The sequence below is a fragment of the Corvus hawaiiensis genome, chromosome 36, assembly GCF_020740725.1.
Source record: "Corvus hawaiiensis isolate bCorHaw1 chromosome 36, bCorHaw1.pri.cur, whole genome shotgun sequence".
Lineage (NCBI taxonomy): Eukaryota > Metazoa > Chordata > Aves > Passeriformes > Corvidae > Corvus > Corvus hawaiiensis.
This window is the reverse complement of record NC_063248.1, coordinates 571,645-599,507: the sequence shown is the minus strand read 5'-3', so window position 1 is coordinate 599,507 and position 27,863 is coordinate 571,645. Positions and strand designations below refer to the sequence as shown.

General features: G+C 58.7%; 1 protein-coding gene across 2 annotated transcripts in view; it reads right to left on the bottom strand.

Moving 5' to 3' along the window:
* LOC125319189 (hexokinase-2) overlaps positions 1-26,949 on the bottom strand; it is a 31,426-nt gene extending 4,477 nt beyond the window's left edge. The window contains exons 1-11 of one of the 2 annotated variants that reach the window (XM_048290259.1): positions 26,395-26,949; positions 12,346-12,508; positions 5,714-5,862; positions 5,386-5,505; positions 3,393-3,488; positions 3,168-3,267; positions 2,711-2,894; positions 1,651-1,806; positions 1,294-1,527; positions 774-1,078; positions 62-210 (exon numbers count right to left, since the gene is read on the bottom strand). In XM_048290259.1, coding sequence (XP_048146216.1) covers positions 62-210; positions 774-1,078; positions 1,294-1,527; positions 1,651-1,806; positions 2,711-2,894; positions 3,168-3,267; positions 3,393-3,488; positions 5,386-5,505; positions 5,714-5,862; positions 12,346-12,508; positions 26,395-26,775 — 2,037 coding nt within the window. In that variant the 5' untranslated portion in view covers positions 26,776-26,949. Of the gene's footprint in view, positions 1-61; positions 211-773; positions 1,079-1,293; positions 1,528-1,650; positions 1,807-2,710; positions 2,895-3,167; positions 3,268-3,392; positions 3,489-5,385; positions 5,506-5,713; positions 5,863-12,345; positions 12,509-20,404; positions 20,545-26,394 lie in introns of those variants that run through there. The other variant, XM_048290260.1, reaches the window with a different exon arrangement.
* Between the last annotated feature and the right edge of the window lie 914 nt (positions 26,950-27,863).

The following is a 27,863-nucleotide window of genomic DNA, read 5'->3' as shown; positions in this document are numbered from 1 at the left end:
GCCCTGCTCCAGCCACCCTGGGGAAGAGGCCCCTTTCCCCTCTCCATGTGCCCATCCTGACCTCCTCTCCCGTGCCCTGCATGATCTCCACAGGGATGGAGTAGATCTTGTTGTGCATCTCCACCCCGCGCCGCATCCCGTTCCTGACGCGCACCAGCAGCACGCGGAAGTTGGTTCCTCCCAGGTCCAGGGCGAGGAAATCTCCCTTTTCTGCAACCCGAGAGAGGATCATCAGGAGAGATCCCAGCACGGGGCATCCAGGATGTGGCACAGAGCAGACAAGAATCTGCTCCCTTCCAGGGAGAGGGATGGAAACAGAGACGTAGCTGGGGATACAGGTAGGAACAGAGGGTGCAGGTAGGAAGGGGATGGAGAGGTTTGCTCCAGACTTGGGGTGATGCTTCAAATCATAAACCTGAGCTGGAAGGGACCCACAAGGATCACTGAAGTCCAGCTCTCGGCCCTGCGCAGGAGCTGCACAAGCTTCTAGCCAAGGTCAGGCGCTCGCCCAAGCCACAGGCAGAACCAGGAACACAACCCAGGATGAGGGTGGGGAGAATCCCATGGCGGGGAAAACCACAGACAGAGCCAGGCTTTGTGTTAAGTCAGGTGCAGAACGTCCCAGAGGCTCAGTGCTCTGCCCAGTATCAAACTGGAGGTTTATGCCACTCCCACCACAAAGAGGAACCGGCCACAGCAAAGGAGCCAGCCTCTCCCAAGGACACAGGACATCCATGGGCTCAGAGACAGAGATTTTACACAGGACACATCACCTGTTCCATCGGGAGTGGAGCACACATAGGTGGGCAGCATTTTCACCGTCGCCTCTGCGTGCGTCTCCTTGCCCAGCCCCTTCTCCATCTCTATCCTCATCCTTCCCTTCACCTCCAGCAGCTGCTCGTGGCTCAGCTTCAGGGGCTCCAGGATCTTCTGCCGGGCCTTGTGCTGTGCAGCCAGCCTGTAGGCCACTGCTGTCACCATGGCCGCCCCTTTGCCGCTCCCGTCCTCCGAGCGGATGAACCGGATCTCGCAGTCTGGCAGCAGCTTCCGCACAGTCTTGTGGAGGCGACGGGCAAAGCTGTGGAGGAGGAGGAAGGGGGACCCGAGTGTGACCCTCTGGGGACCCGAGTGTGACCCTCCGGGGACCCCCTGGCATCCAAATGAGGTGCCCAAGGGAATATTTGGAGATACTTCTCGTGTGCCAAGCTGTACCCACTGCTGGCAGCAGCAGATCCCTCTCTGTGTCCCTGTCCCCACCATGCCCCAGACCCCTGTCCCTGTCTCCGGACTCACTGCGGGTGTTTCTTGTAGACGGAGCCGTCCACGCCGACGGTGGAGCGCAGCCGCTCCACGCCCTTGTTGTCCTTGATGCGGCGCAGCACCGCGGCCAGCGTGGCCCCGCACAGGCTGGCCGAGCGCGTGGACACGATCTGGCAGATGCGCAGCGTGGCCAGGCAGTCCTCGTGCGACGGCTCCAGGCCCAGCTTGCTCAGGATCTCGTGGGCTTTCTGCAGCCCCTCCTTCTCCCTGGAAGGACAAAGAGGGGTTCATGCCAGGGAATCCAACTGTTGCTGTGTGATGGTCTGGGTTTGGTCAGTGATGGTCCATCCACGGATGTCGGGAGATGGAAACCCCCTGGATCCTACTTACTTCTCAATGGCAGAGACAAATCTGGTCTCAAAATGGCCAGTGGTGAGCAGATCCGGTGTGAGCCTTCCCCCAAACAACAGCCCTTCCTTGGCCATCTTCACCAGGATGAGTCTGACCAGCTCCCCCATGTACATCCCGCTGATCATCTTCTCAAACCTGCCCATGGGGAGGCACGAGATAGAATCAGGGAATGGTTTGGGCTGGAAAGGCCCTCTAAGGTTATCAAGTCCAACCATTCCCCAGCACTGCCAAGGCCACCAGTAACCCATGTCCCAAGTGCCACATCCACACAGGTGTTAAATCCCTCCAGAGACGGTGACACCACACCTGCCCTGGGCAGCCTATGCCACACCTGACCGCCTTTTCCAAGCAGAAATTTTCCCTAATATCTAACCTAAACCTATTCTATCTCGCCATAAGTTCCCCCCTGAGCTTCCTTCTCTCCAGGCTAAACTATGTGTGAGTTTGGCTGCATGTGCCACAAGGTGGCCACAGGCTGACCTGAAAACCCCACTGGCAGCCTCCCCATCCCAAATGAAATCTAGGAAACCCCCTCCTAGAGCAGTTTATCCCATCAGTGAAAATATGAAGCTATGTGGACACGACCATCATTCTGCAAAGAGAGCTCGTGGCCACCTGAAGGGGCTCAGTCAGTTTGCAGGGACCGCCAGATCACCCTCACACCACAGCAGCCCTGTGGGGAATGGGAGATTTGTAGGATTGGGATGTGGACATTAGGTGAGGGTGCCTGCCTGGGCTGGTGGATGACTGTGCTGGCCAGGAAGGGAACAGGAATCAGCGCATTCACACGAGGGGCTCACGAGGGCAGTGGGTGGGGCAGGACCACCCCAGGTTGGGACACAGCCCTGGGTTAGGACACTGCCCCAGTTTGGGACACTGCCCTGGGATGGGACACTGCCCCTCTCTGCACCGGTGGCAGAGGACACGGTGACCCAGTTAGCTGGGATGACCTCCCCAGTCCCAGTAACGCCAGCGCTATGGGAGGACGGACAATGCCGAGCAAACCACGAGCCCGAGCCCGAGCCAAGAATCTGCTCACAATTGTTTGCCAGGGTTGAGCGAGCCCATGTCGATCTCACGGTCAAACTCGGTGCGGATGTCGTTGAGCACCCCATCGTCGCCGAAGGCCCCCCACTCCATGTTGATGCACATCCGACCTTCGTCCCCTTCCACCAGGTCAATGTGCCTCATCTCCTCCATATAGCAGGCGTTGGTGCCGGTACCTGGCCAAGCACGGGGACAGGGTGAGCGAGGACGCTGCCTTTCCCTCATTCCCATTATTCTTCATTCCCATTATCCCTCATTTCCCTTTGGCCACAGCCCAGTGCACCACAGAAAGTGAAGAACAAAGCAAACACTGGGCAATGCTGGCTTTCCAACACCGATATCGCCCTCTCCTTTTTCCCCAAAGACCCCCAAGACCTGCAAGAAGCAGGATCTCCCTTCGGAGTTCCTGAATGGATGGACCCCAGCTCTTCCCCCCTGCTGCAGCTCACCAACAATGAGGCCAACTTCACAGTTGTGGTCATCGTAGCCACAGGTCATCATGGTCCCCACGGTGTCATTCACCACGGCCACGATGTCGATGTCAAAGTCCTGAGATGGTGGAAAGGAGTGTGGGTGACCCAACACAGACAAAACAGACCGAAACATCTCCATGGAGCCAAGGTCTCCTGTCCCAGGGACCCGTGTGCCCCCATCCCGCCTGCCCAGGCTCTTACCCCTCTTTTCTTGATGGACTTGCGCAGCAGGGACACCACGTCCCTCCCCTCCACGCTGCTGCACTTGAACCCCTTCGTCCACGTCACGAGGATGCTCTGTGGGGGAACAGCAAGAGGGGAGCTTGGAGGTGACACCTGGCTCCTGCCACAAGGGACAAATGGTCCTGTGGGGGAACCCCCGTTATCAGCTCACCAGCTGCGCTATCAGCCACAGCTTCCGTGTCAGATAAAGTTTATGGCCATGAAATAACGTGTGAGCTGCTCGTTGCTCCCCTGGCAGGAGGAACAGCGGTTCCCATCACCAGGTTTGATCGAGCCCTGCAGCAAAATGTGTTCACAAGCCTAAGGAATGCTCCTTGACCCATCCCTGGGGGGTGGGTGGCTTGCTGTGCCTATGGAATGCTCCTTGACCCAGCCCCATGCGGTGAGAGGCTCATTGTGCCTAAGGAATGCTCCTTGACCCGTCCCTGTGGGGTGGGGGGCTCGCAGTGCCCTGTGGCCAGAGGCACCTGGCCGGGGACTGAGCTGAGCCCCGGGGGGAGGGAAAGGACTCAATTACATTTGAAATCTCCAACCCTACAGCCACAGCGCCCTAGGGGAGGCAGACACCCGCCCCGCCTTAGAGCTGGGGAAACTGAGGCACTGAGCGACGCAGCCCGGGCGAGGTCACGGGGCACAGACGCCTCCCCTGCCGCTTCTGTGTTTTAGCATTCTTCACAGCCCCGTGGCTACCTGGAGGAAAGCGCTAATGCCTCCCTGGGGCTGCGGCACGGGCGCCGTTCCCCAGCGCGGCGCCGGCTCCTGCCGGGAGGACGCGCCGGGGCTGCCGCGCTCCATGGGGGGACCCGGGCGAGGAGGGGAGCATGGGGCGAGGAGGGGAGCATGGGGCGAGGAGGGGAGCATGGGGCGAGGAGCATCGCATCGCCCCCTCCCGCAGCCAGCAGCGCCGGGTGGGTGCGGCGGGGGCCACTCGCCTCGCTGGGCTCGGGGATGTTTGGTCTCCCGGCGAGGTCACGGCTCCCGGCAGAGCTGACAGTGACAGCGACAGCGACAGCCATCGGTGCCCGGGGCTGGCGGAGGGGGACAGGGACCCCCCTCCCCGCGCCGGCTGCACGGGGGGATGTGATGCTCGGCACGTCTGGAGCTCTGGTGCAGGCAGGGAAAAGCTGCTCTCCGTGGAGGCATCCCACGGGAACATCACCTCCCAAACCCCTGCAGTTCCTGGGACACGTCCCTCACTCTGCCAGCACCGCGCCCTGCTGGCACACACCGTGACCCTGGGCCACGAGGACCCCGTCAAAGCTCACAGATGGGTGGTGGCTGAGAAACCCTCCAGATAAATCAGGTGAAATCCAGAAATCCAGGATGGGGAGGGGCTCTGGCACGGGGTGCCCAGAGCAGCTGTGGCTGCCCCGTCCCTGGAAGTGTCCAAGGCCAGGTTGGACACGGCTTGGAGCACCCTGGGGCAGCAGAAGGTGTCCCTGCCCATGGCAGGGGGGTGGCACTCTGAATGGTCCTTAAGGTCCCTTCCAAACCAAACCACTCCAGGCTCCTATGAAAACCTGGCCAGGTGTGTTTAAAACGGGAGATCCACCACCACTTATTGTCATCACACAGCTTTAAAAATGGCAACCTGGCACATATCCTTAGCAAACATTTGTTTTTCCTTTAAACAGTGTGTTTGGAGAAGATGACAAGCAACGGGGTTATTGGGAAGTGATGCCAAGCTCTGCATTCCCTGAAGGAATGTTCCATCCTTTCTGTCCCTGATCCTGCAGCCACTGAGTCATTGCACCAACAAAAAATATTCATAAAAATAAAGGGACAGTGCTGTTCTTAAGCTCCTCTCACCCAGAGCTTGCGAAACGGCTTTACAGGAATGAGAGATGTGGCCCTTCAAGAAAGGTCACATGGCCCAAAATCAATGAGCCTAATTAAAAGCCTGAGCTAAATTGGTGTGGAACCCACAGCGAGAGTTCAGCCCCTCACCCACCTCATCCAGCTTGGTCTGGTGACACGGGAAGGAGAAGGTGAAGCCAAGGGGGAGCTTCTTGTCTTTGATTTGCAGCTTGTCCAGGAAGTTGGCCAAACACTCAGCAATGTGGTCGAAAAGCTGGAAGAAGGTAAAGAGTGGGACCTCAGCTGGCTGCCCACTCGGAGGGGACGCTGTGCCCGCATCCCTGCCCGCCCTCACTCATCGCCGCGCTGGCTGCCAGGAGCTCCCAGCACAAGATCCAGCAGGATCCCCTGGCCCAGGCAGTGACGGGATGGCCACTCCTGCTCCAGCCCCAGGACACATCAGGGACTCTCCCAGGACCCACCTGCACCCCACTGCCACGCATGAGCTCCTCGGGGATGGCGTAGATCTGGTTCTCCATCTCCACCTTCTGCAGCCCGTTGTCCGACACCTTCACCCTCAGCACGCGGAAGTTGGTGCCACCAAGGTCCAGCGCCAGGAAATCCCCATCCTCTGTGGGATCAGGACAAGGACAACCCGTTAACTCGGAGGGTCCTCTGTCCACACCATGCCAGAGCCCTGAGGTAACCAGCCCCCTCCCAGGTACAAGGATAAGGTCTGATTTTTTTAATATATTTCATTATTTTATTCATTACTATATTTTTTGGTATTTTATTGGAGCAGTCACTGTATTCCCTGCCCCTCCTCTGCCCCCTGGCACCCCACAGCCAATGGAGGATCAATACACCATCACTGAGCCAGATCCAGATGCCTTGGGGAGGGAGGATAAATCCCACCAGCCCAGCCCGGAAAAGCCCATGCCCAAACCAACAGGGATGCCAGGGAAGATGAGCTCAAGCCTCAGGTGTTGGGATTTGGTTAGAGGATCAGGGACATGGATCATTGATAGAATTATGGGATCAATAAAAGAACTATACAAGCAATAGGCCTGCAAGCAAAAGGCCTGTGTGTGAGAAAAACTCTCCATGAGAAAATCCCCGTGTGAAAAAAACAGGGCTGGGAACAAAAAGGGAGTTTTGAAGATTTACAGCTGTGTAGATAAGACCCAGAGAAGGGGAGGAGGTGAACTCTGAATTCTTTTAATCATAACATAACTGTAGAAGCTTGCCAATGTAAGTCCAACTATGTAGAAGTAGAAATGCGCTTTGATAAGTTTTAAGCCACTTAAGAGTTACCAAGCTGGTATTCTATAGAAGTGCCTCTGGATTGCTAATAAACGGAGCTTGCTCTTATCAACCACATTGGTTTGGGACTGCAATTTCTCCCCCCGCCGGAGTCGTCGGACTCTTTTTCATTTCCAACACTCAGGCTCCAAAAGGAAGAAGGCAGCGAGCCACTCCTGACCCTACTGATGCTTGTGGAAGCTCCTAAACCTCCATCCTCAGGGGTTAAACCCTGATGGCAGCTGTGGCAACACTGGAGCTCGGCTAAGTTGTTGATATACTCAAAAGACCCTCGTGTTCAGGTTCAGCCTCCCCAGCCCGGGCCGAGCTCGCTGCCCTGCGAATCCCAGGAATCCCACGCTCTCCCGGCATGCAGCTGCAACACGGGACGTGGCAGCAGGAAACCAGGGAGGGAGAAGCTCCAAAAGCCCTCTGGGCCCTCACTGCTGCCTTCCCCAGGAGAGCTGGGACCCGGCTTCTGCAAGGGGAGCCCCAAGGGCTGAGCCCGGAGTGTCCCCTCGCGTTTGTTTTCAAGGCAGCTCACTGCACTCGGGAGCCGGGCAGCGGGAAAAGCGCCCAGCTGGCTGTTTTAGTGGGGAGAGGGCCGGGGAAAGCCCTCTATCAGCACTGTTGGAGTCCTGAATGCATTAAATGTGCTGTGCTGGCTCCCCTGGACCGATCCCGGCGCCCGGGGGCCGCTTTGTGCGGTACAAAGGGGCCACAGTTGGAACAAAACCCGCGGGTCATTAGTATGCACACGCCAGTGTGCATCTCCAGTGACTCCAGCTGAAAAGGCAGCTCTGGTCCCAGCCCGTGGGGCTCCATCTGGCCTGGCGGCTTTCCTGGGCTGACCCTCCGAGGGCTCGGGGCGAGGGAACGGGGCACGGGAGCGACTGGGAGCTGGAGCAGCTCTATAGAGGTGGAAAAGGGCCATGGAAAGCAGTTGCTGCGCTCCAAGGAGATGAGGAATGAATGAGAGGGCTCCAAGGTCATGTGTGGCTGCAGCGGGATCGGAGATGGGGATGGAGAATGGGGAGGGCACTTGGGGGGCCAGGACATCACCGAAAGAGGGGTCAGTGCATTACCCAAGAGGGGTCAGGGCATCCCATCCCCCCAGGGGGGTCAGAGCACAGAGCCATCAGAGCCCTGAGCTCCTGCGCTGCCTCAGTCCATCCCTGGGTGCTCCTTTCTCCTCCTCCCCTTGACCCTTTGCAGTGATGAGCTTTAGGCCAGTTTGGCAGCTCATTTCGCAGCCTGTCTGCCAGCCACGGGGCATGCCATGGCCACGGTGGCTCTTCACATGGAAAACACACCAGGAAAACCTTGGAGAAGCTCCCGACTGCCCCGCTGTCCCTGGTGAGCCCACCATGGGCACCACCCTCAGCCACAGCAGGGCAGAGCTGGATGTGGTGCCCGGCTGGGCAGCGCTGGCACCGCGTCCTGCCCCTCACACGGGTCACTGTGCTCCCGCTTCCCTGGCCATCGGCACTGAGGCCGTTCTGCTCATTAGCAGAGCATGGAGAACACCTCAGGGGGGCTGATAAATGTGCCAGGGATAAGGGCACTGGAGCCAAGAGGGTCACAGGTTGCTGAACTCCTTGGAGGTAACGCAGGGAACCCAGGAGGATCCCAAAAAAGGGGCTGAGGAGCCCGGATGGGGCCGTCCTTCTGTCCTGCCCAGCCTCACACACCTGGTGCTTCGGCCAAGCCACCCCGTGGGGTTCATGGCCCCGGAGCCGTGTGGGACCAGCTCTGCTCTGCCCTCACCACGGAGCCCCAGCGGGACCCAAACACCGCCCAACACCCCCTCAGCACCACAGGAGGAGCACAAGCATTTCGGGGGGAATTCCTGGGTGGATCAGCCTAGCAGGAGGAAAAAGGCAGCAAACTCTCCCTTGGAAAATTCCCAGCCATCCTGGGAACGCGTGATAGGCTCCATGGGCCGGCACCAGCTCTGGGCACTGCCCCCCATTTGGGCTCCCAGGTCCTGTGATAAGGTATCGGTGCTGGTGCTGAGCCCACAAGCCAAACAGGGAGGGCAAACACAGAGCCCTGATTCCAAGGGCTGTTTGCCCTCGGCAAAGGGTGAGAGTTGAGTGCCTGGAAAACCCGCTGTGCTCCTGGGAAGAGCAGGCAGGGCAGAGCAGCGTGGCCAGGGGACCAGGGCAGCGAGTGTGGGATCACGTCCCAGCACCTCAGAGATCCCTCCTCGAGGCTTCCAGCCGACCGCAATTCCGCTGCGTAGGAATCCTCCGGCAAATCGGATTAATGAAAAAGAAGAGGAAGAGGAAGGGCTGGGAGACACAGACTCCAGGGAGATAGATGCAGGAGAAGGTGGAGGCACAGACTCCAGCACTTCCCACTGCCACGCCCTGGCAGGCCCTCCCTCCTTCCAGCTAATTCATGGAATCATGGAATGGTTGGGGTTGGAAGGGACCCTAAGGACCTTTCAGTTCCACTCCCCTGCCCTTTCACTGGACTAGGCCCTATGGCCCATCCAGCCTGGCCTTGAACACTTCAGGGATGGGGCAGACATGGCTTCTTTGGGAAACTTTGCTGGGAATGCAGTAAATCCCCAACCACGGGACTTTGGACATGAAAACAGCAATTTTTGTCAAGCCTTTGAAGCCTGTGTGCCACATGAGCTGGTTTTCCTGCAGAGGAAGGTTATTGGCAGGAGCTGAGCCCACCAGCCAAGGGAAAGGTGTTGCCAAGAGCCATCCTTCAGATTTCCAGGGATTTGACCCCCAAGTCCTGCAGCATCCTCCTGAAAGCTCCTGGCTGGGGTTATCAGCTGCTGGGGCTTAACAGAGGATGCACCACAAGATCCTTGTGTCAACACCAGTGTGGAAGAGGAAACCTGGTGACCCCAGAAAAGCCTGGAAAAACCAGGAATGGAGCAGGGAGGAGGGTGTTGGTTGCACTGAGCAGGGAGAGCCCTTGGGAGAGACACGGGGGGCTCCAAGGAGAAGCTTATTTGGGATCCCTATCACCTCGCTGCCAGCACGGCATGGTGGTGTTCCAGTGGGTGCCAGAGCTGAGCAAAGCAAGGAAAGTTGTTTTTAGAAGAGTTTCTGCTTCCAAAGCAGAATTCCCCCCTCTTATCACACCACACTGGAATGGCAAAGCCACCGAGAGCCGGGAGCCAGGGCTGTGTTTTGGCTTAACCTGCAGACGTGACCTTGTATTTCCATAAGCGCCTCTCATCCTCCTGGATCCCGGGAGCTGCGCATTAAACGGGGTCTAATCCCAGAGCAGAGCCATGGGTGCTGCAGCGGGGGACAGGGATGGACACGGGTGCTGCAGGAGGAGGGGAGGGAGGACGGAGACACTCCACAGGAGGGTGGTTGGGAGCCCTGAGGCACCAGCACTGGGTCGGAGCAGGGCAGGAGCAGAGGAACAACACGACCTTGGACTGGGAGCAGCTGCTGCTGCCTGGGGACAGTGGGAGCGGGGCTTGGTGCCCAGCCCAGGCCAGACTTTGCCCAAGAGCTTTAAAAAGAGGGAAGAAGGAAGGACGTAGCCCTGGGCATTGAGCTCCTCCCACGCTGTTGCCACACCATCTGTGCCAGGGCACCAAGCCCCCAACCCTGACGTGCCACCTTCCAGCCCCCTCTCCAAAACCCAAGAGACACTGATGCCACTCAGAGGCTGGATCCAGCTCGAGCTGGACAGGGAATCCCAGCTTAGTTCCCTGGGATTTGCTCAAAACTCCCACATTTTCCAGCCCCCCTGGGCAGCTGCAGTGCTGTGACTGCCCCAGCATCCCTCTCATGTGACATTTTCCATGCTGCTGTTCTCCTTTTCTCCCTCCCCCGGGTGAAAAATGCCAGCTGGGACACTGGAGAAGCTGGATACAGGGAAGGGTGCCAAGGATCTGTCTTGTAAGGGCATGGGGAGGGATTGCTCCTTCTCCTGACAGCGGGTCAGGGTGCTGGAAGTGCTGACACATGCTCCACCAGCACCCAGCACCTTTGGCTGCACCAGTTCCCATGCCCAGGGGCGGCTCCTGGCTACCCCTGTAATTAAAAATATTCTCCAACATTTAAATAGATTGGAATCTCGATCCTGGGGCAGGCAGCCAGGTCCAGCTTTTGGGTGTAGGTGCAGGTGGAGGGGCTGAGATCAGGGGATGCTTTAAGGATTAGAGGGGCTCATAAGGAAGGTGGAGACAGACTTTTAGCAGGGGTGTAGTGAGAGGACACGGGAATGGTTTTGAACTGAAAAAGGGGAGATTTAAGTTGGATATTATTAGGAAGGAATTCCTGCCTGTGAGGGGGGTGAGGCCCTGGCACAGGGTGCCCAGAGCAGCTGGGGCTGCCCCTGGATCCCTGGAAGTGCCCAAGGCCAGGCTGGACGGGGCTTGGAGCAGCCTGGGACAGTGGAAGGTGTCCCTGCCCATGGCAGGGGTGGCACTGGGTAGAATTTAAGGTCCCCTCCAACCCAAACCATTCCATGATTCCTGTTTCTCCCCAGGGACACGGGAGATGCCACCACCATCCCCAGACTCACTGAGACATTACCAGCAAACACCCAGCAGTGCCCACTGCTGCAGAGACCTTCTGTCACCAACTCCCTGGCAGGAAGGTGCAGCAAGGGGAGTCAGGCTCTGCTCCCAGGGAACGGGGACAGAACAAGAGGAAACGGCCTCAAGATGTGCCAAGGGAGGTTCAGGTTGGATACTGGGGAAATTCCTTCATGGAAAGGGCTGTCCAGCCCTGGCACAGACTGCCCAGGGCCCTGGTGGAGTCCCCATCCCTGCAGGGATTTAACAGCTGTGTGGATGTGGCCCTTGGGGACATGGGTTAGTGGTGGCCTTGGCAGTGCTGGGGAGTGGCTGGATTTGACCAATGTAGAGGCTTTCCCAGCCCAAACCATTCCATGATTCTCTGATTCTGTGGTTCCATGGTTCTGTCACTTCTGTCCCTGCCTCCAGGGAGTGGACAGCCAGCAGCCATCAGGGATTTGGGCTCTGTCCCTCTTCGTCCACCTCTCTGCTGGTGACAGCAGCCTCTGCCACTGAGGGTTCGCACAGATCCCTGTGTAGGTGCCAGCACCAGAGCAGCCCCAACTCCAAGCAACTCCATCCAACACAACCAACCATCCCTGGGGCCCTTTCCAGGGCTGCTGCCAGCCCAGGTGTGGAACTGGAGCAGCCTCAGCTGCTCAGAGCTCTGTCCCTCCTTCCCTTCAGCAGCCAGGACTGCTCCAAGCACTTGGTGGGCCCCAGGTACACTGAGGGCAAGGGGTGATTCCCGCAGGGATGGAGACAAGCTCCTTCCCAAAACAGCGGGCTGGGAGAGGGAACAAGGAGCTTTCCCCCATGGATGCCTGAGGGAGCAGCTCTTTGGGCTGAGAGGAGGATGTGCCTGGCCGGAGCGTGCCGAGGGCAGCGCGGCCCTGCCGGCACGGGGAGAGGCAGAAAGGCCACACTGTGAGCACTGGAGAGCCCCTGCTCCTGCCGGGGCCCTGGTGGCTCTCAGACAGCGCTGGCACCGCTGCCGCCTCGCTGCTAACGAAATCTGATGAGCCGGACCCGTGACTGTCTCTGTCCTGCCAGCAAGGGCACGCGAGGGCGGCTTCCCTCCCTCCCTCCCTCCTCCCTCCCGCCAGCAGGAACTGGGAGCCCCTCCAGTCCCAGCACAGCGTGGGGAACGAGGCCTGTCCCCACCCTCAGCCTGAGCAGGATGAAGCCCCAAGGACCAGCAGTGAAGGTGGCCGTGGGTGCCATCCCTGTTTTGGCAGTGCCAGGAGGACGGGTGTCCCCAGCCTTCCCTCTGCTCTCCCAGGAGCATCTCCTGTCCCACAGTACCTGTCCCGTCTGGGGTGGACCTGACGAAGGTGGGCAGCATCTTCACGGAGGCAGTGGGGTTGGTCTCTGCTCCCAGCCCCTTCTCCATCTCCTTCTCGAAACGCTGGGACACCTCCAGGAGGGTCTCATCGGAGAGCCGCATGTGGTACAGGTACTTGTCGATCTGAAAGGTGGAGATAAAGCCCAAAGGTCAGGTGGAGGGCTGGGGACGTGGGCACAGGCCCCACGACAGGCTCAGGACAGCGTCCAGCCTCTCCCACAGCTGCTGGGGGTGACACGAGGAGCAGGAGCAGGTTCTGACCCATCCCAAAGGGCAGGACATGGCAGCACCAGCACAGGGACAGCACTGCTGGAACAGCTCATCCCAGGCATCACCCACCACTGCCCTGCCCCTCTCTCCAAGGAGCTCACCAAATGCCATCCCACATCCCCTTCCCAGGCTGCTGCCAGCTTGGGAATGCCGAACCACAAGTTGCTCCTGATGCTCCACAGCATCTTCCCACTCAGTCACCTACAGACACCCAAACAGGTTGCTACAGAAGCAGGAATTCAAACTCAGGAGTGAGTCAGGAGGTCGGCAGTGGAGGTTTTCCAGGTGCAAAGCCCTTCCCATTCCACGGCATCAACGCATCTTGACCTTGACCCCCGGGGCCTCTTCCTACACCGCGGATGCTCATCAGGAATCCACTGCCCTGTCATTTCTCCACTGCTGAGATCACCTCAAGAACCAAGAGCTACTCAACACCCTCAAGCAAACCACACTGGAGTGACAGAAGTGGGAGCTGGAGTGACACAAGTGGGTGCCATGGCCGGAGAGGGAAGAAATCCACCCCCCATTCCTGGAAATCGTTACACCCTTGAGCTGGGGATATGGAGAAGCCCTTTTATAAATGGCATCAAAGCACCTTGTCTTGCCTGGGAAAGGCATGGAAAAGCTCCTCCCCGAGCCATGCATCAGCACCGCGCGTGTCCGTGCAGCCTGGCTGGAGCAGGCAGCAGGAGAGGCGGACACTGCCCGCTCCAAAACGATGCCCTGTTTCAATTAGCTTCACTTAAAATTAATTAAAGGGCAGCTGCAAGCCCTGAGAAGTCAAGAGGAAAACTCCACCCCGCGCGCTCACCTGTCTGCAGGCACGTAACACCGGGTCACCGGAACCCGGGCTCGGATTGTGCTTTATGGGGCTACGCTGGAGGAAATGGGCATTTTGTGGGTGCCTAATTGCAGCCGCCCCAGCGTGACCTCGCTCACGGATGTGCCATCCGACCCTGGGCTGGACACAACAGGCCTGCTGCGGTTTTGGCTGCCTGTGTCTCAGGCTCAGGATGCTCCAGCGCATCCTTTTTTCCCCACCCTGAGTTCTGCTGGAAATTCGGGAGCTGAGATCCCTTTGGCGAGGTCAGAGGATGGAGGAAAGCCCGGCCCAGCACATTCCAGGAGTGATGCTGCATCCCCTGGGGAGCAGCATCCTCTGGTGTGATGGGTAAAACCTCCTCCCCCTTTCTCCTGGTGCTTTCAGCTTCTGCCCAAAATCAGGAGCTGGAAGACCAGGTAGACACGAGGGAAAGGCCAAGGAGACGGAAACCTGGAGATTTCCTGGTACCAGTTGTTTACCAGCCTCTCCTTATCCAGCCCAGCAGCAGGAAGTCAAACACTCTCCTCCCTCCCCTCCTGTTTGCCTTCACCCGCTGAAAATTCCCTCCTGTGTGCTGACTCTGGTTACTGGCACCAGTAACCAGTTAACTGGTTAAGAGGTGCCTCTGGGGCTGGAGCTCACCTCCGTGCCAGCCCCAGGGTAGGAAACCTCTCCTTGAGCTGCGCCAAGGGTTATCAGTCAACACCATTGACCCAGGACAGAGGGTCCTCACCCCAGAGAAGCCGGGTGCTTTGGGAGCTCAGCTGCTCCTCAGCAGTGAAGACCCCTCACCCAAAAATCCCAGCAAAAGGAAACCATCCTGAGGCTTCACCTCCTTCCCCAGGACAGGCACCGCTTGGCACGTCCCCCATGTCCTCCAGCTCCAGCGTACCAAGAATAACCCTCAGCCCGAGGAACATAGTGACCTCCCTCTAATCTCTAAAGCCCTTTAAAACCTGGATCATCTTCTCCCAACGTAGTTATCACCCCACTTGGCAGCTAAGGCAGGTCAGGGCATGCAGCAGGACATTCCTTCCCCATTGAAACCACCCTGGCTGTGCCTTGTCCCCCCGAGGAAGAGCCACGGCCACTGTCATTCCCAAAGCTTCCCAGCCCTGTGGCCCAGCTCGTTATTCCGAGCACCCCTCAAATTGTTACAAAGATGGGATAAAACAGGGGGAATTCAGCCTGCAGCACTGGGGTCTGAGCATCTTTCAAGACAAAACACCTTCTCAGCTGCTTAATGTTTTTGAAGATCATGGAATAGTTCAGGTCAGATTGCCAATTCCAAACAAATAAAGTCACTAGGTTAGTATCCTGAAGGGGGCAATTGAATTCCTGGAAAGTTTCCAGCCTAAATAATAGTGTTTCCTGGAGGAAATCTAAACAATCTGAAGGGAGAAGGAAGGGATGGAAGCTGGGAAGCGCTGGGCATACCCCAGCCCAGGACATCGTGTTAAAGCTCCGGATCACGGAGTAGCTGTGGGTGTAATGAGCTCAATGCCACGTTTTTGAACCAAACCCCAGCAAATCCCCATCTCCTGGCTCAAGGCTGTCTCCAAGGCTCAGCTCATTTCCACGCCGGATGCTGGAGAGGTGCCCAGGGTCGCCTGTCCCGGCTGCACGGCCACCGCTGGGAAAGGTCCGCCCGCCCCGCAACTGAGGAAACCTCAACTTGCCCAATTTTTGCTGCTGTGTGACCTGAGCTGAGCAAAGCCGAGCTGAGCTTAAAGCAACCCAAAAAACAGCTTTTGATTTCCAAACTCATGGCTCTGGTGCCAGCACTGCAGCTGGACACTGTTCTACTCCTCAAGACTCCTCTGAAAGAGCCCGGACGCCAAGGGATCAGTGCTGTAGAAATATTAATTAGACTTCAAATAACTGAATTCCAAGTCAATGCCATTATCCATAGAAAAGAGTTGGGGCTGTTCAGCCTGGACAAGAGAAGGCTCCAGGGAGAGCTCAGAGCCCCTTGCAGGGCCTAAAGGGGCTCCAGGAGAGCTGCAGAGGGACTGGGGACAAGGCATGGAGGGACAGGACCCAGGGAATGGCTTCCCAGTGCCAGAGGGCAGGGCTGGATGGGAGATTGGGAAGGAATTCCTCCCTGTGAGGGTGGGCAGGCCCTGGCACAGGGTGCCCAGAGCAGCTGGGGCTGCCCCTGGATCCCTGGGAGCATCCCAGGCCAGGTTGGACGGGGCTCGGAGCAGCCTGGGACAGTGGGAGGTGTCCCTGCCCATGGCAGGGGTGGCACTGGATGGGCTTTAAGGTCCCTTCCAACCCAAACCATTCCAGGATTCTAAGAGTTCCTTGGCTCATACGCTGCCCCTGCAGGGACCCTGGGGACCCTCTCCCCATCTCCGCATCACTCAGGGACACGGGCCAGGGCTGCTGTGGCCGCTGGAAGCTGCAGCGCGACGGCGCTTCCGGCACTGCGCCAGCGCTTCCTGCCCAGCGGGAAGGGGAAGGGCCCGGGGAGCTTTGTTCCTGTGCAATAAGGTCCCAGATACATCTTTCCCATTAATGACCCCAGGTTCCGAGAAAGGGAAGTTGTTTGCCTTTTGTTTTCGTTTTACTCTGAATCCTTTTCCAGAGCCACGTGGCTGCCAGGACCTGGCGCGGGAGCACGTGTTTGCAATCCCCCAGCATCCTCCCGCTGTACTTTTCAGCTGGATGTGACTAATTCCAGCAGCTTTTTGAGCAAAAGCAGAACACTGGCAGAGGGTGGCTGCTTTCTGGGCTAGATTCTTTACCTTTTTGGCAAAAAAGCCAAACATTTGCTGTGTGTGAGATGACAGAGGAATGTTCCCATCTGGGGAAGGCTGGAACACCCCAAACCCACAGCACGCACTGTCACCCCTGGCTCCAGCGACATTTTTGCTGGGAATTACATTGTCTTTAAATTACTTCCCTCCCTACCCCAGTTTTTAACTTCAAGCACACTGTCCCTGAAGTTTTAGGGAATGCTGACTCTCTCCCCGCTTCTCTGGGAGGGGGATGCTGTGCAAGCACCAGCTGTGCTCCCACCCCACCCGAATCTGTGGTGGGACGTGACGAATTCGGGGAAAGCGAGGCAGAGGGAGCAGCAGAGGCTGCAGGATGAAGGCCTCCGGCACTGGGAAGGTTTTATTCCCTGTTCCATGTCCTCGGTCCCTGCGCTCCCCATGCCTGTCCCTGTTTCCCACCCCAGGTGACTCAGCGCAGGGAACCGGCTCGTCCCCTTCCCCGACCTCCCGTGGGTGACACAGGGGTGATGCTGGGCTGCACCCACCCTCCCCAGCCCTGGCCCTGGTGGCACCCACGTCCTTCAGCTCCTCCACGCCGAATCCAAGCCCACGTGCCCTCCCCGCCATGGCCAAGCCTCGGATGACACACGCCCGGAGTCATCCCGAACCCGGGTGAGTCAGATGTTTCCTGCTCTGCCGGTTCCTCCCCATCCTCACCCCCAGGACAGCAGCTGGATCCACGCTGGAGGTGGAGCTGGGCACCCACGGTGAGGAAGTGACACCACGGAGCACCCACCGACCCATCCTCAGGTGACCCTGCTGCCCCCCAGCCCCACAAAAACCCAGCTCAACCAGGGAAGTGCTCTGCCTCCCAGTTCTGGAACTGGAGACATCCAACTGCTCCTGTCTCCCACCGGCCCTCGAGGCACCACCCTGCCACTCGTCCTCCTTCTCCCCCATGTTGAACCCAGAAGGTCTTCGGAGCAGAGATGCCACTTGGATGTTGGATGGCAAAGCCTCACTGGCCCCAAGAATCCCCCCCGGATGGTGGGAGCATCCCACTGCGGAGGGGAAACTGAGGCTGGGTAGCTCTGATGAGGTGGAGAGGCGCGAGGGGACACAGGACAGTTTCCCAAAGGTGGGAAAAGCTGTCCTGACATTGACCTTGGCTTCTGCCGTTGACCTCGGCAGCCTCAAGGGAAGCTGTTAAGTTGGTTTTCCAGGAATTTGCCACAGGTGCCCCTCCCATATCCAGAGAGCCAGCCAGGGAGGAATCAGCCGGGTAAAACTAATCCCTTGGCAAAGGAAAAATAAAAAAAAAAACCAAACCCGAGGACAACCTGCCCCTGCTTGGGAACGGCCACAAATGCAGGAAAACCAATTCCATCCCCAGATTTTCCCTTTTGAAGGGGGATGGGGAAGAAGAGACGCTCAGCTCCCACTCCCATGGCATGACGAGGCTGAGGGAGCAGGAAGCCCAGTGTGAGCCGGCACATCCCAAGGGAACGCAGGTCAGCGGCGGCAGACTTTCAAGCTGGGATCTCAAAGGACGCTGCTGAGGTTAATTAAAGTTTGCACAATCCCTTGGGGGTTAGATAAGTCTGGACAACCCACTTTCCAAGCAGGAAAAGGGCAGGAGCTGGGGATGAAGGTAATGTGCCCCCAGATGAGTGGCAGAGCAGGTAAAGCTGCTCCATGGCAAGAATGGGAAGAAAAATCCCATTTTTGAGGCTATTTTCAAGGCCTTGAGGTGGACACAAACCACAGCTATTGGAAAAGGCACTTTTTAACCCCAGCTGAGCTCCTTTTCTCCCTGATCCAAAGGGAAAACAAAAAAACCAACCCCAACCCAACTACCAGGCTACCACCTGCAATCTTTTTCCCCCAGATTTTGTCTCAAGTAGGGGGTTTGATAGAAAGACCCAACCAAATAAATCGCAGCTTTCCAAGAATTTCACCGCCTCCATCTCCCCATGCTTTTCCCTTTGCATGGAGAGATTTATAAACCAGGAATAATTTTGACACCCAGGGTGGAAGCAGCCAGGTCGGACAGCTGGCTTCTCCCCCCTCTCCCCTTCCCTGAGCCGAGCTGAGCTCCGTGCTCTCTCCCAGCTTTGCCTCACTGGGAGGATTCACAGGAATGTGTTTAAAAATATCCCAGAGAAATCCAGTTGTGGAGGCGGCCGGGAGGGCAGTGCCATCTCCCACAGCATCCCGAGCTCCGGCCGGCAGCTCCTGGATATTTTTTTTCTCCCTCACATCTCAACAACTTTTTTAATTTGGGTTTTGGAGCCGGGAGGGAAACGAAGCCGGTTCCTGAGGCTTCGCACACCCTTCTCCCAGTGGGTAAGGAAGGCGAATTCCTTCATCCAAGCTTTCCCTCTCCATTATTCCCGGCTCCCGATAAGGAAGGCGTGAGCAGCCCGGAGCCCGGAGCCGGGCTGTGCCGCTGGCCTATTTCTGCTCGGGTTACACAACCCCTTCCCGTGGATTTGGCTGTTGCACAACCCCGGGGCCACTGGCGAGCGGAGGGAGAAGCCGAGCCCGTATTTCCTTACGGATCGCTTTGCGTTGGGAAGTTTTCCCTGCACTTTGTTGGGTTGGGGTTGGTTTTTTGTTGTTGTCGCTTTTTTTTTTTTCATGTTCTCCCTCGATTTCCTTCCTATTTAACACCGGCGAAGGGCCAACGTGGCAGGTTTCACTTCCCCGGTGTCATCTCCAGGGTTAGCCCAGGTCTCTCCAAGCATTTCCCTCATTTTTTATGGCGATATTTGCAAATCCCGACCACCTCACACTCAGATCAGCAAATCCGGACCAGTTCCCAGTGTCAGGGATCACAGATGAGATCCTCTGCCCCGTTCCCACATGCCACCAGAGCACTGCAGGAAGAGCCTGAGCCTCCGCACTCTCTCCCATCCAGCATTTTTTCTCCAGGAATAGTTTATTAAGCCCAGCCTAAGCGCTGTCCCGGCCAGACAAAGGCCGGCTGCTCCCCCAGCCATGGGAGAGCAGAACACTCGAGCTTTCCCGGTGCCTGAACTCAGGAACGAGGGGTGACCAACACTCCACGCATCCCAACGGGACGCTGCTGCTTGGGGCTGCAGTCTGGGAACAGGCTCGGGGAGCTCAGGACCCCGAAATTAGGGATTCAGACCCCCAAAATGAAGGGAACGGAAGACAGGAAGGTGTTTTCCATCGCTGTCAGTGCAGGGATGGGGGAACACGCGCGGTTTGGGGGTGGGGGGGCACAGCGTGGGGAACAGGACCCGAGCTGCAAGCGGCACCTCCTGGCCCGCGCCCCGGGCTGACCCCGCTCCCCGCGGGGGCTTCGGCTCCGTGCTCTGGGAGCGGGGGGGAGCGGAGGAAGCGGCTCCCGGGGATGCTCCGCGCCCGCGGATGCTCCGCGCCGGCGGGAAGCGGCGACACGTGCTGCGCGGGGCGGCCGCGGGGTCCCGGCTCCGGCGGGGCAGAGGCACGGAGATTCCCCCCCTTCCTCCTCCTCCTCCTTCTCCTCCTCCCCCCCTCCTCCTCCCCCTCCGCCCGCCCGGCCACGCGGGGGTCCCGCAGCCGCGGCACGTACCGCACGCGGCCCCGGCCTCCGCCCGCCGGCCCGGCCCGCTGCGCCCCGGTTCCCCTCCGCCCCCGGCTTATTCCACCTCCTGCTCCCTTTTAGAAAGTTTTTTTTTCTTTTTTTTTCCCCGTTTTTCCTCTTTTTTCCCATTTACTTTTTTTTCCACTTTCTCCGCTCCTTTTTGCTCTTTTTACTGCTTTCCTCTCCTTTTTGCCTTTTCTGCTTTTTTCTTTTTTCCTCCTTCCTTTTACATCCTCTTTTTTGAACTTTTTTCCCCTCTCTTTTTTTCCTTCATTCTTCTTCCTTTCCCTCCCTTATTTCCCTTTTCCCTTTCCATCCCTTTTCTTTTTCTTTTTCTCTTTTCCCTCCTCACTCTCCTTCTCCTTTTCCTTCCGTTTTGCTTTTTTTTTGTTTTTACTTTTAACCATCCTTTTTTTTCCCCTCCCTTTTTTCTCTTTTTTCTTCTCCCCTTTTCCCTCCTTCCTCCCTATCTTTTTTCCCCCCCCTTCGCCTTTTTCTTTCCCTTTTCCTCCTCACTTTTCCCTTTCCACCTTTCCCCCTCCCTCTCCATTTTCTTCCCTCCCCCTCCCCACTTTCACCCCCGCGGCCCCTCTGCCCCGCGCCCCCCTCACCTTCTGCGCCTGGTCATGCTTGAGCTCGGTGAAGAAGTAAGCGAGGAGGTGCGATGCGATCATGGCGGGTGCGGAGCGGAGCGCTCGGGTCGGTGCGGAGCGGAGCGGAGCGGCCCCGGCAGCGCCGCGCGCTCCCCGCGCCAATCGGGCTCATTGAGGAGGTTCCCCCGGCCGCGGTGACGTGGCCGCGCCGCCGCTCCCCATTGGCTGAGCCGCGAGGGTGTGTGCGCGGCGCGCGCGGGAGGGGCGGGGCCGCCCGCGGGGGGGAACGGGGGGGCAGTGGGGGGGCACCGGGGGGGGTAATGGGGGGCACCGGGGGGGGTAATGGGGGGGCACCGGGGGGACACCGGGGGGGTAATGGGGGGGTAATGGGGGGGCACTGGGGGGACACCGGGGGGGCAATGGGGGGGCAATGGGGGGACACCAGGGGGACACCGGGGGACACCGGGGGGGGTAATGGGGGGGGGCACCGGGGGGGTACTGGGGGAGCATTGGGGGGGGCACCGGGGGGGCATTGGGGGAGTATTGGGGGAGGCACCGAGGGGGTACTGGGGGGGCACCGGGGAGGAATTGGGGGACACTGGGGGGTGCACTGGAGGGGCAGTGGGGGGGGCACCGGGGGGGCAGTGGGGGGGCATTGGTAGGGCACTGGAGGGGCAGTGGGGGACACACTGGAGTTGCACTGGGCGGGACACTGGGGGTGCACTGGAGGGGCAGTGGGGGGGGACACTGGGGTTGATTTGGGAGGACACTGGAGGTGCACTGGGGGTGCACTGGAGGGGCAGTGGGGTGGACACTAGGGTTGATTTGGGAGGGAAACTGGGGGTGCACTGAGGGCAGTGGGGAGGGCAGTGGGAGGGCACTTGAGGGGTTATTGCGGGCGTTGGGGGTGCACTGGAGAGGTGAATTGGGGTGGGTACTGAGGGGGCTGGGAATGCACTGGGAATGCACTGGGAAGGGCTGAAAGTGCACTGGGAGGGCACTGGGCGTGCCTTGGGGGGCTGGGGGTGCAGTGGAGGGGTGAATTGGGGGGCACTGGGGGAGCCCTGGGGGGCGGGCACGGGGGGCCGGGGGTGCTCTGGGAGGGTGTATTGGGGGTGCACTGGAAGGATTGGGGGGGTACTGGGAGGGCTGGGGGTTGCACTGGGGGGGGGCACTGAGGGTGCAGTTGGGGGGTGCACTGGGAACAGTGGGGGGCTGGGTTATACCAGGGGTTCTGGGCATGCAGTGGGGGTTACTGGGAGGGTCTATCGGGGGTGCACCGGGGGGGCCGTGAGTGCACCGAGCAGGGGTGAATTGCGGGGGTGCTGGGCGGGTGTATTGGGGGTGCACTGAGGAGGGCTGGGGGTGCAGCGAGGGTGCACTGGAGTGGTGAACTGGGGATGCACTGAAGGGGCTGGGGGTGCGTGGGGGGTGCCATTGGAGGTGCATGGGGGGGATACTGGAGGTCGGGGGTGCACTGGGGGGGGGGTCCATTGGAGGTCCATTGGGGTGCAGTGAGGGTGACCAGTGGGGGTCTACTGGGGGGTTGTATTTGGGGTGCTCTGGGGGGTGCATCACGCGTGTGCCGCAGCCCGTGTCCGTGCCCGCAGCCCGTGCCCGTGCCCGCAGCCGCCGCTCCCGCCCCGGTGTGCCCGGTGCTGTCACATGCGTGTGAACGTGCGCGGCCCTGTGCACCCGTCAGGTCGCATCCATCACCCCGCGGCCCGTGGCGCTCGCTCCGACGCCCGCGTGTCCCGCTCCCCGGTGCGCAGCCACGGACGGCGGGGGGGTGCCCGCTGCGCCCCGAAAACCTTGGGAAGCATCGTTTGGAAGCATCACCGGGGCTGGGATCTGCCTCCCACCACCCCGCCTTCCGCCTCGCCTCCATCCCAGCTCCATCCCGGCTCCATCCCCGAGTCCGAGGGCCACAGCCGGGCGTTGGTGGCCCAGAGCCCTACGAGGGCCGCAGCACGTCCTGGCCCTCCGGAGCGGCTCTCGCTCCCCGCTCCCAGCAGAGCCGGTCCCAGCAGCCCTGGGGCAGGGAGTTACCCAACCCGTCTGCCCGCTCCCGCCGCTTTCCCAACCAGTTCGGAGCGGCTCCGGCTCTTCTTGCCTTCAGCCTCTCAAGAGTCCTTTCTACGCGGCCATTTACATCATTTTGGTGTTTTTGCTCAAGGAATTGTAACTCCGTTTCAAAGGAAAGAGGGGGAGAAGCAACCAAAGCCAGAGCCGAGCCAATCCTGCTACCAGACACCTTTTCCTGGAGGATCCAGTCCCACTGGACCCACCATGAATCTGTCAGGCATTCCAGTTAAATCCCCAGATCATGACCTGATGCATTTTAGGATTTGGACTCAATGATCCTTGTGGATCTCTTCCAACTCAGGATATTCCATTAATCTCTGTCACTGCCCCTGCATTTCAATTCACCCTCTGATCCAGCTTTTTTTTTTTTTTTTTTACCCTAAAAAGCCAAATTCTCCATGGTTAAGTTGAAATTAAAGCAGCGTTTGAGCCTAAAAATAGCTGGACACATCTGTCTGCCTTCCCATCTGCCGCCGGCCTGGCTGGATGAAGGAAGCGACTGTCTGCGCAAAATGAGGGACCTGTCTCATCCTTCTGTCCCAAAAAATCACTTTATTCAGGGAAAATATTCCCCAAGACTCCATTGATTTGCCAGATAACACCCTAGTCGGGGGAAAAGACAGGAGGAGCTGGGCTCTGCTCAACCAGTTCCTCTAAATAAAGTAATTTTTTAAATTTGAGGTTTTTCAGTTGATTTTGGAATTCCTTTCATGGAATAAAGCTCCCAATGGAAATCTTTTCAAGGCATCCCAGCTGCTTCTAAACACTACATGGGCTTGTAATAATCTATCGGCATTTAATGCCACGTTCCTTAGGAAAAGGAAGCAGCTGATTGCAGGGACTGGAGCTACAACCAGCTCTAATTTCTCTAATGTGATTCCTTAAGGATGGGTGATGCAGTAATAACAACGTCGGAGCGTGAGGAAGAGCCATGCCCAGCGGGCCGGAGCAGGGACGGAGCATCCTGGAACCCTGGGACCAGCCTGACCCACAGCACAGAGCAAAGCCCCCCCTGGAGCACTGCTGCTCCTGGGGACCCCCAGGAGACCGTTTGGAACCCACTGAGGGCCATGTCCCATTTTTATGCCAGGGAAACTGAGGCACGGGTGGGGATAGAGGAATTGGGAACCAGACCATCCAAGCACGGAGCAGCTGGGATGATCCCGGAGCTGGAGCTGCTCCAGGAGAGGCATGAACTCATCTGGGATCACCTGCCCCGTGATTCATCACTCCAGCGCTGCTCCACATAGTTTCCAACGAGGTTTCATTGGACAAGGACACGGACACACACGAACCCATCGGCACCAGGATGACACCGGTGACCAGTTATTGACTTTGCCCTGTCACCCAAAGCACCGGAAACCTTGGACTTGGCTGGACCCAGCCCTCGCACGGGGGCCGGGAATAGAAAACCGGTCGGAGAACTTTTTCTTCTTCAGCAGCCGCAGGATGAGCGCGTGACCTTGGGGCTGAGCTGGGTGAAACAGCCTTTCCCTGGCTCTGCAGTGAGGGAGGGGGCTCGCCCATCCCAAACTGCTCCATGAAGGGCGAGGGAGGGGAGGACTGTGCCCTGCCCGCACTGGGGGTGGTGGGAATCCATCCATCCATCTGTCCGTCCATCCCACTGCTGCTCCTCTGCAGATCTCATAATGCCGGAGCCATTTCCAGCCCATCCCAAACCCCAGCTGCACCCCAACATCACCTCCCACAGCCACCCCTCCCCAAAACAGGCGGAGGGATTCCCCGGGGGTCGGGCTGGGTGTCCCTGGGCTGGGCTGCCCCAGCTCCCACAGCCTGGCTTCCCACCCCGCTCGCCAGGCTAATCTCCACAGAACGGATGGAAAAGGGGAGATTAAATTAGATTAGCTGGAGCCGCCTAATTTTAGCGTCCTCACGTGTCACTGACACACTGCTCCAGCTCTTCCCTCGCTTGACCCTCAAAGCCACCAAGGCCACCAGTCAGGACAGGAGGGATCCAAAGGGGGTTTGGCTGGCTAGCGGCACCCAGACACGGGTGTGAGTGGGTGGGCATGGGGGTCACTAGACCTGTGCCAGGAGGGGACTGGGGGTGATGGCCACCTTCTACTGGAGATGGCCATCCTTGACTGGTGACAGCCATCCTGGAGTGGTGCTGGCCACCCTCCATTAGTGATGGTCACTTTCTATCGGTGACAGCCATCCGCCTCCAGTGATGGTCACTGTTCCTTGCTTGTGGCCACCGTCCCTCTGTGGTGGCCACTCTCCACTGGTGATGGTGACCCTCAACCTAGGGATCATCTCCATCCCCAAGCAGCCCCCTCTGCCCAGGGGGAATCTGTAGTGGGACACTCCACACCGGTACATCCTGTTTTCCCTCTCCACTCCCAGCTCCTGCCCTGCATGTCCTATTGCCACCTCCCGAATCACCGCACCATGAAGATGACATTGGCCTGCCCAGACCTCCCTCAGGGCAGTGCCAGCTCATCCAGCTGTAGAGGAGCCTGCCAGATCCATCAAACATCTCCTGATCCATTGGTTGCTCCACGGGATCAGCCCCGTGACACCACAGGGAGAGGAGATATCTGGCCCCTTCCATTCCCAGGAGCTACACTGTCCCCAACATCCCAGGAAGGTCCCCAACATCCCAGGAAGGTCCCAAAAGTCCCAGTCCAGTACCCAAAGCCTGGATGCTGGAGTTGGCAGGAGCTGTGGCAGGAAGGAAGGTGTCCCCAAAAGCCAGCATGGCCAAATGCAGGGAGAGCTGAGGACCGTCCTACATCCCAGAGAGGCTGTGCCAGGTGCCACAAAACCTGGCACAGGTCCGAGGTCAAAAGTCCTGGTCAGGACACAGGACCCTGAGTCACTCTGCCCTGGGATGAGCAACTCCCGCGTGTGGCACTTTCCCAATCACAGCGGAAAGGGGAGGTTTCTCCTGGGGCACTTTCCGTGGGCACCGCCACGTCCCACGGCGTGGGACACACCACATCCCTGATGCCACCAAACTGGAGCAGGGACACGAGGCAGGACTGGGCAGGGAATGCTCAGTGCCAGGGGGTTTTCCCTTGCCTCTGCCATGGGACCCTCATCCTTTCTCCCAGCGCTGTGGGTGTGAGCAAGCCAGATCCCAGGGGTCTCATCTGGGAGTGGGATAACCACCCTGATGGTCCCATGCCACAGCCACACCCAGCTTGCACCGACCCCATGAAATCCTTCCCACCCGATCGGAGGAAATCGCCCAAAACTTGGATTCGAGGAAGACGCGGGTGCACAGCTGTGACAGAATCCCACCCTTCAGTCCCGTGGTGTCCTGGCAGGGACCAGTGTCCACACCAGCGTGGCAAAGCCACATGCAGATGGCTGTGCCTGCCAGCCCATCCTCAGGGTCTGGGTGAGGCACAGGGATGAGCTGGCAAGGGAGAAAGGGGCTGGGAACCCACCTCCTGCCCCTCCAAAATCCCAGCCAAAAGCCATGGCACTGCTGGTGGGCAGAGAAGGATTGAAACCCCCCCAGGTCCCCCAAGTCTAGAATGATTCCTAAGTCCAGCCCGGAGCTCTCTCTGGGACACAGGAGCAGAGCTGGTCTCTCCTGGGATCCTCACTCACCACAGGCAGCATCTCCCTCGCTCCCTGACAGAATGATCATGGCTCAAAGTCCCCAGCCACATGTATTTCCACCAATTCACTCTGACAGGCAGAAAATCGCCCCAAATATTTCATCCCACCTTGCTCTGACATCACCCCACCTGGTCAAGGCCAGAGATTTGAGACACAACTCCCCTCCACCCTGCCATCACTTATTCCCCAGCACCCATCCCGTGATCCCTTGACACCCACAGTTGCTCCCCTTTCACCCCTTTGTGCCGCATCCATCGCAGATCCTCATCCAAGTACAAGGAGCACAAACTCCCCCACAATCCTGAATTCCAGGGCGAAAATCCCCTCACCTGGGCGAAGCTTTCACTGTCCATCCCGTTCTCCGTGTGCATGGACATCATCCTTGGAGCATCCACCATGGTTTGCTGAGACTGAGACTGAGACCTCGGCACGCCGAGCTGGGGCTGGGAGGGCTTTATCATCTCTGATCCCCTGCGGAGGAAGGCCCTGCGTGCCAGCGCCGAGGTCATTGGCTGGGCACCGCGCGGATGAAGACGGGATTTTAGCAGCAGTGGTGTAATCCCGGAGCCTTGGGATGAGAATGACGGAGCTGTCTGGGATGAGATGCTCTGTGGAGGGTCAGGGCTCCTCCTGCCCACGCTGACACCCCCACAGAGGTGCACCCCCGTTCCGCACCCCCTTGGCACGGCAATAAGGAGCAGCCAGATCATGGATCAGCCCCGCATTGCTCTGTCCCTGTGGGGGTGACCTCGCTTGCCCCCAGCCCAAATTTCAGTGCAGAGAGTTTTACTGAGGAATCCTCTCTCCTATTTCGCAGAGAGGGAAAATAAAATGGAAAAATCCCCTGCTGAGGAAGGATGGATGTGTTTGGAGGGGCTGGGAGCCCTGAGGCAGAACGAGTCCGTGCGGCCCCAAGCCTGCTGGAGACCCATCATGCGTGTGCAAATGTGAGTTGCGTGTGAGGGCACACGTGGGACAGGGACACGTGGCCTCCCACATGGATCTGACCCGGCAAGGGGCTTAATTGGGATCTGCGGCATCTGCCATGGCAGCAGCGGCGGCTCCTGTGCTTGTGAGGAGCTTTGAGAGTCCTGGAGAATTCCAAAAACCCGGATGGGGGATAAAAGAGGGGGAAAAGAGCTGCCTGGCTCCTCCCCCACCCTGTGGCTCCGTGGGTCCATCCCTACGTGACAGTGGGCACGCAGGGCCCCTCTCCCTGCTGCTGAGAAGAGCTGCCAGGCAAAGAGGGTTAAGGTTGAATCATTTATTAATTCTAACAGAGATTATCCAGCTCGGAGGGCCCAGCAGCTCCAGCAGTCAGTGCTGGAAGGTTATCTGGGATGGGAAAGGCAGGAATTGCTGTCAGGGAGGAGGAGGATGGAGCTGCAGCCCCAGGTTTTCCCATCACAGAGAGGGACAGGCTTGAGAGAAGGGGTAAAGCTCGGATTTGGGAGCAGCAGGCTCCAGGCTGGGCTTAGGCACCACCTGTATGGGCTAAAGGTTAAGACCAGACCTAAATCTTAGTCCAGGTGCTGAGCTCAGCCCCACCCCCTTGGTCAGGTGCTGTGTGAGCTGGGGGAGCAGGGCGGAGCTGAGCTCCAGCCCTGGTCCCATCCCTGTCCTCATCCCTGCCCCTATCACCATCCTGATTCCTGTCCAAATCCTATTCCCATACCCATCCCTGTCCCCATCCCATCCCTGCCCCAACCCCTGTCCCAATCCCATTCCCATCCTCATCCCTGCCCTGTCCCATCTCCATCTTCATCCCCATCCCCATCTCAAACCTGCTCCCATCCCC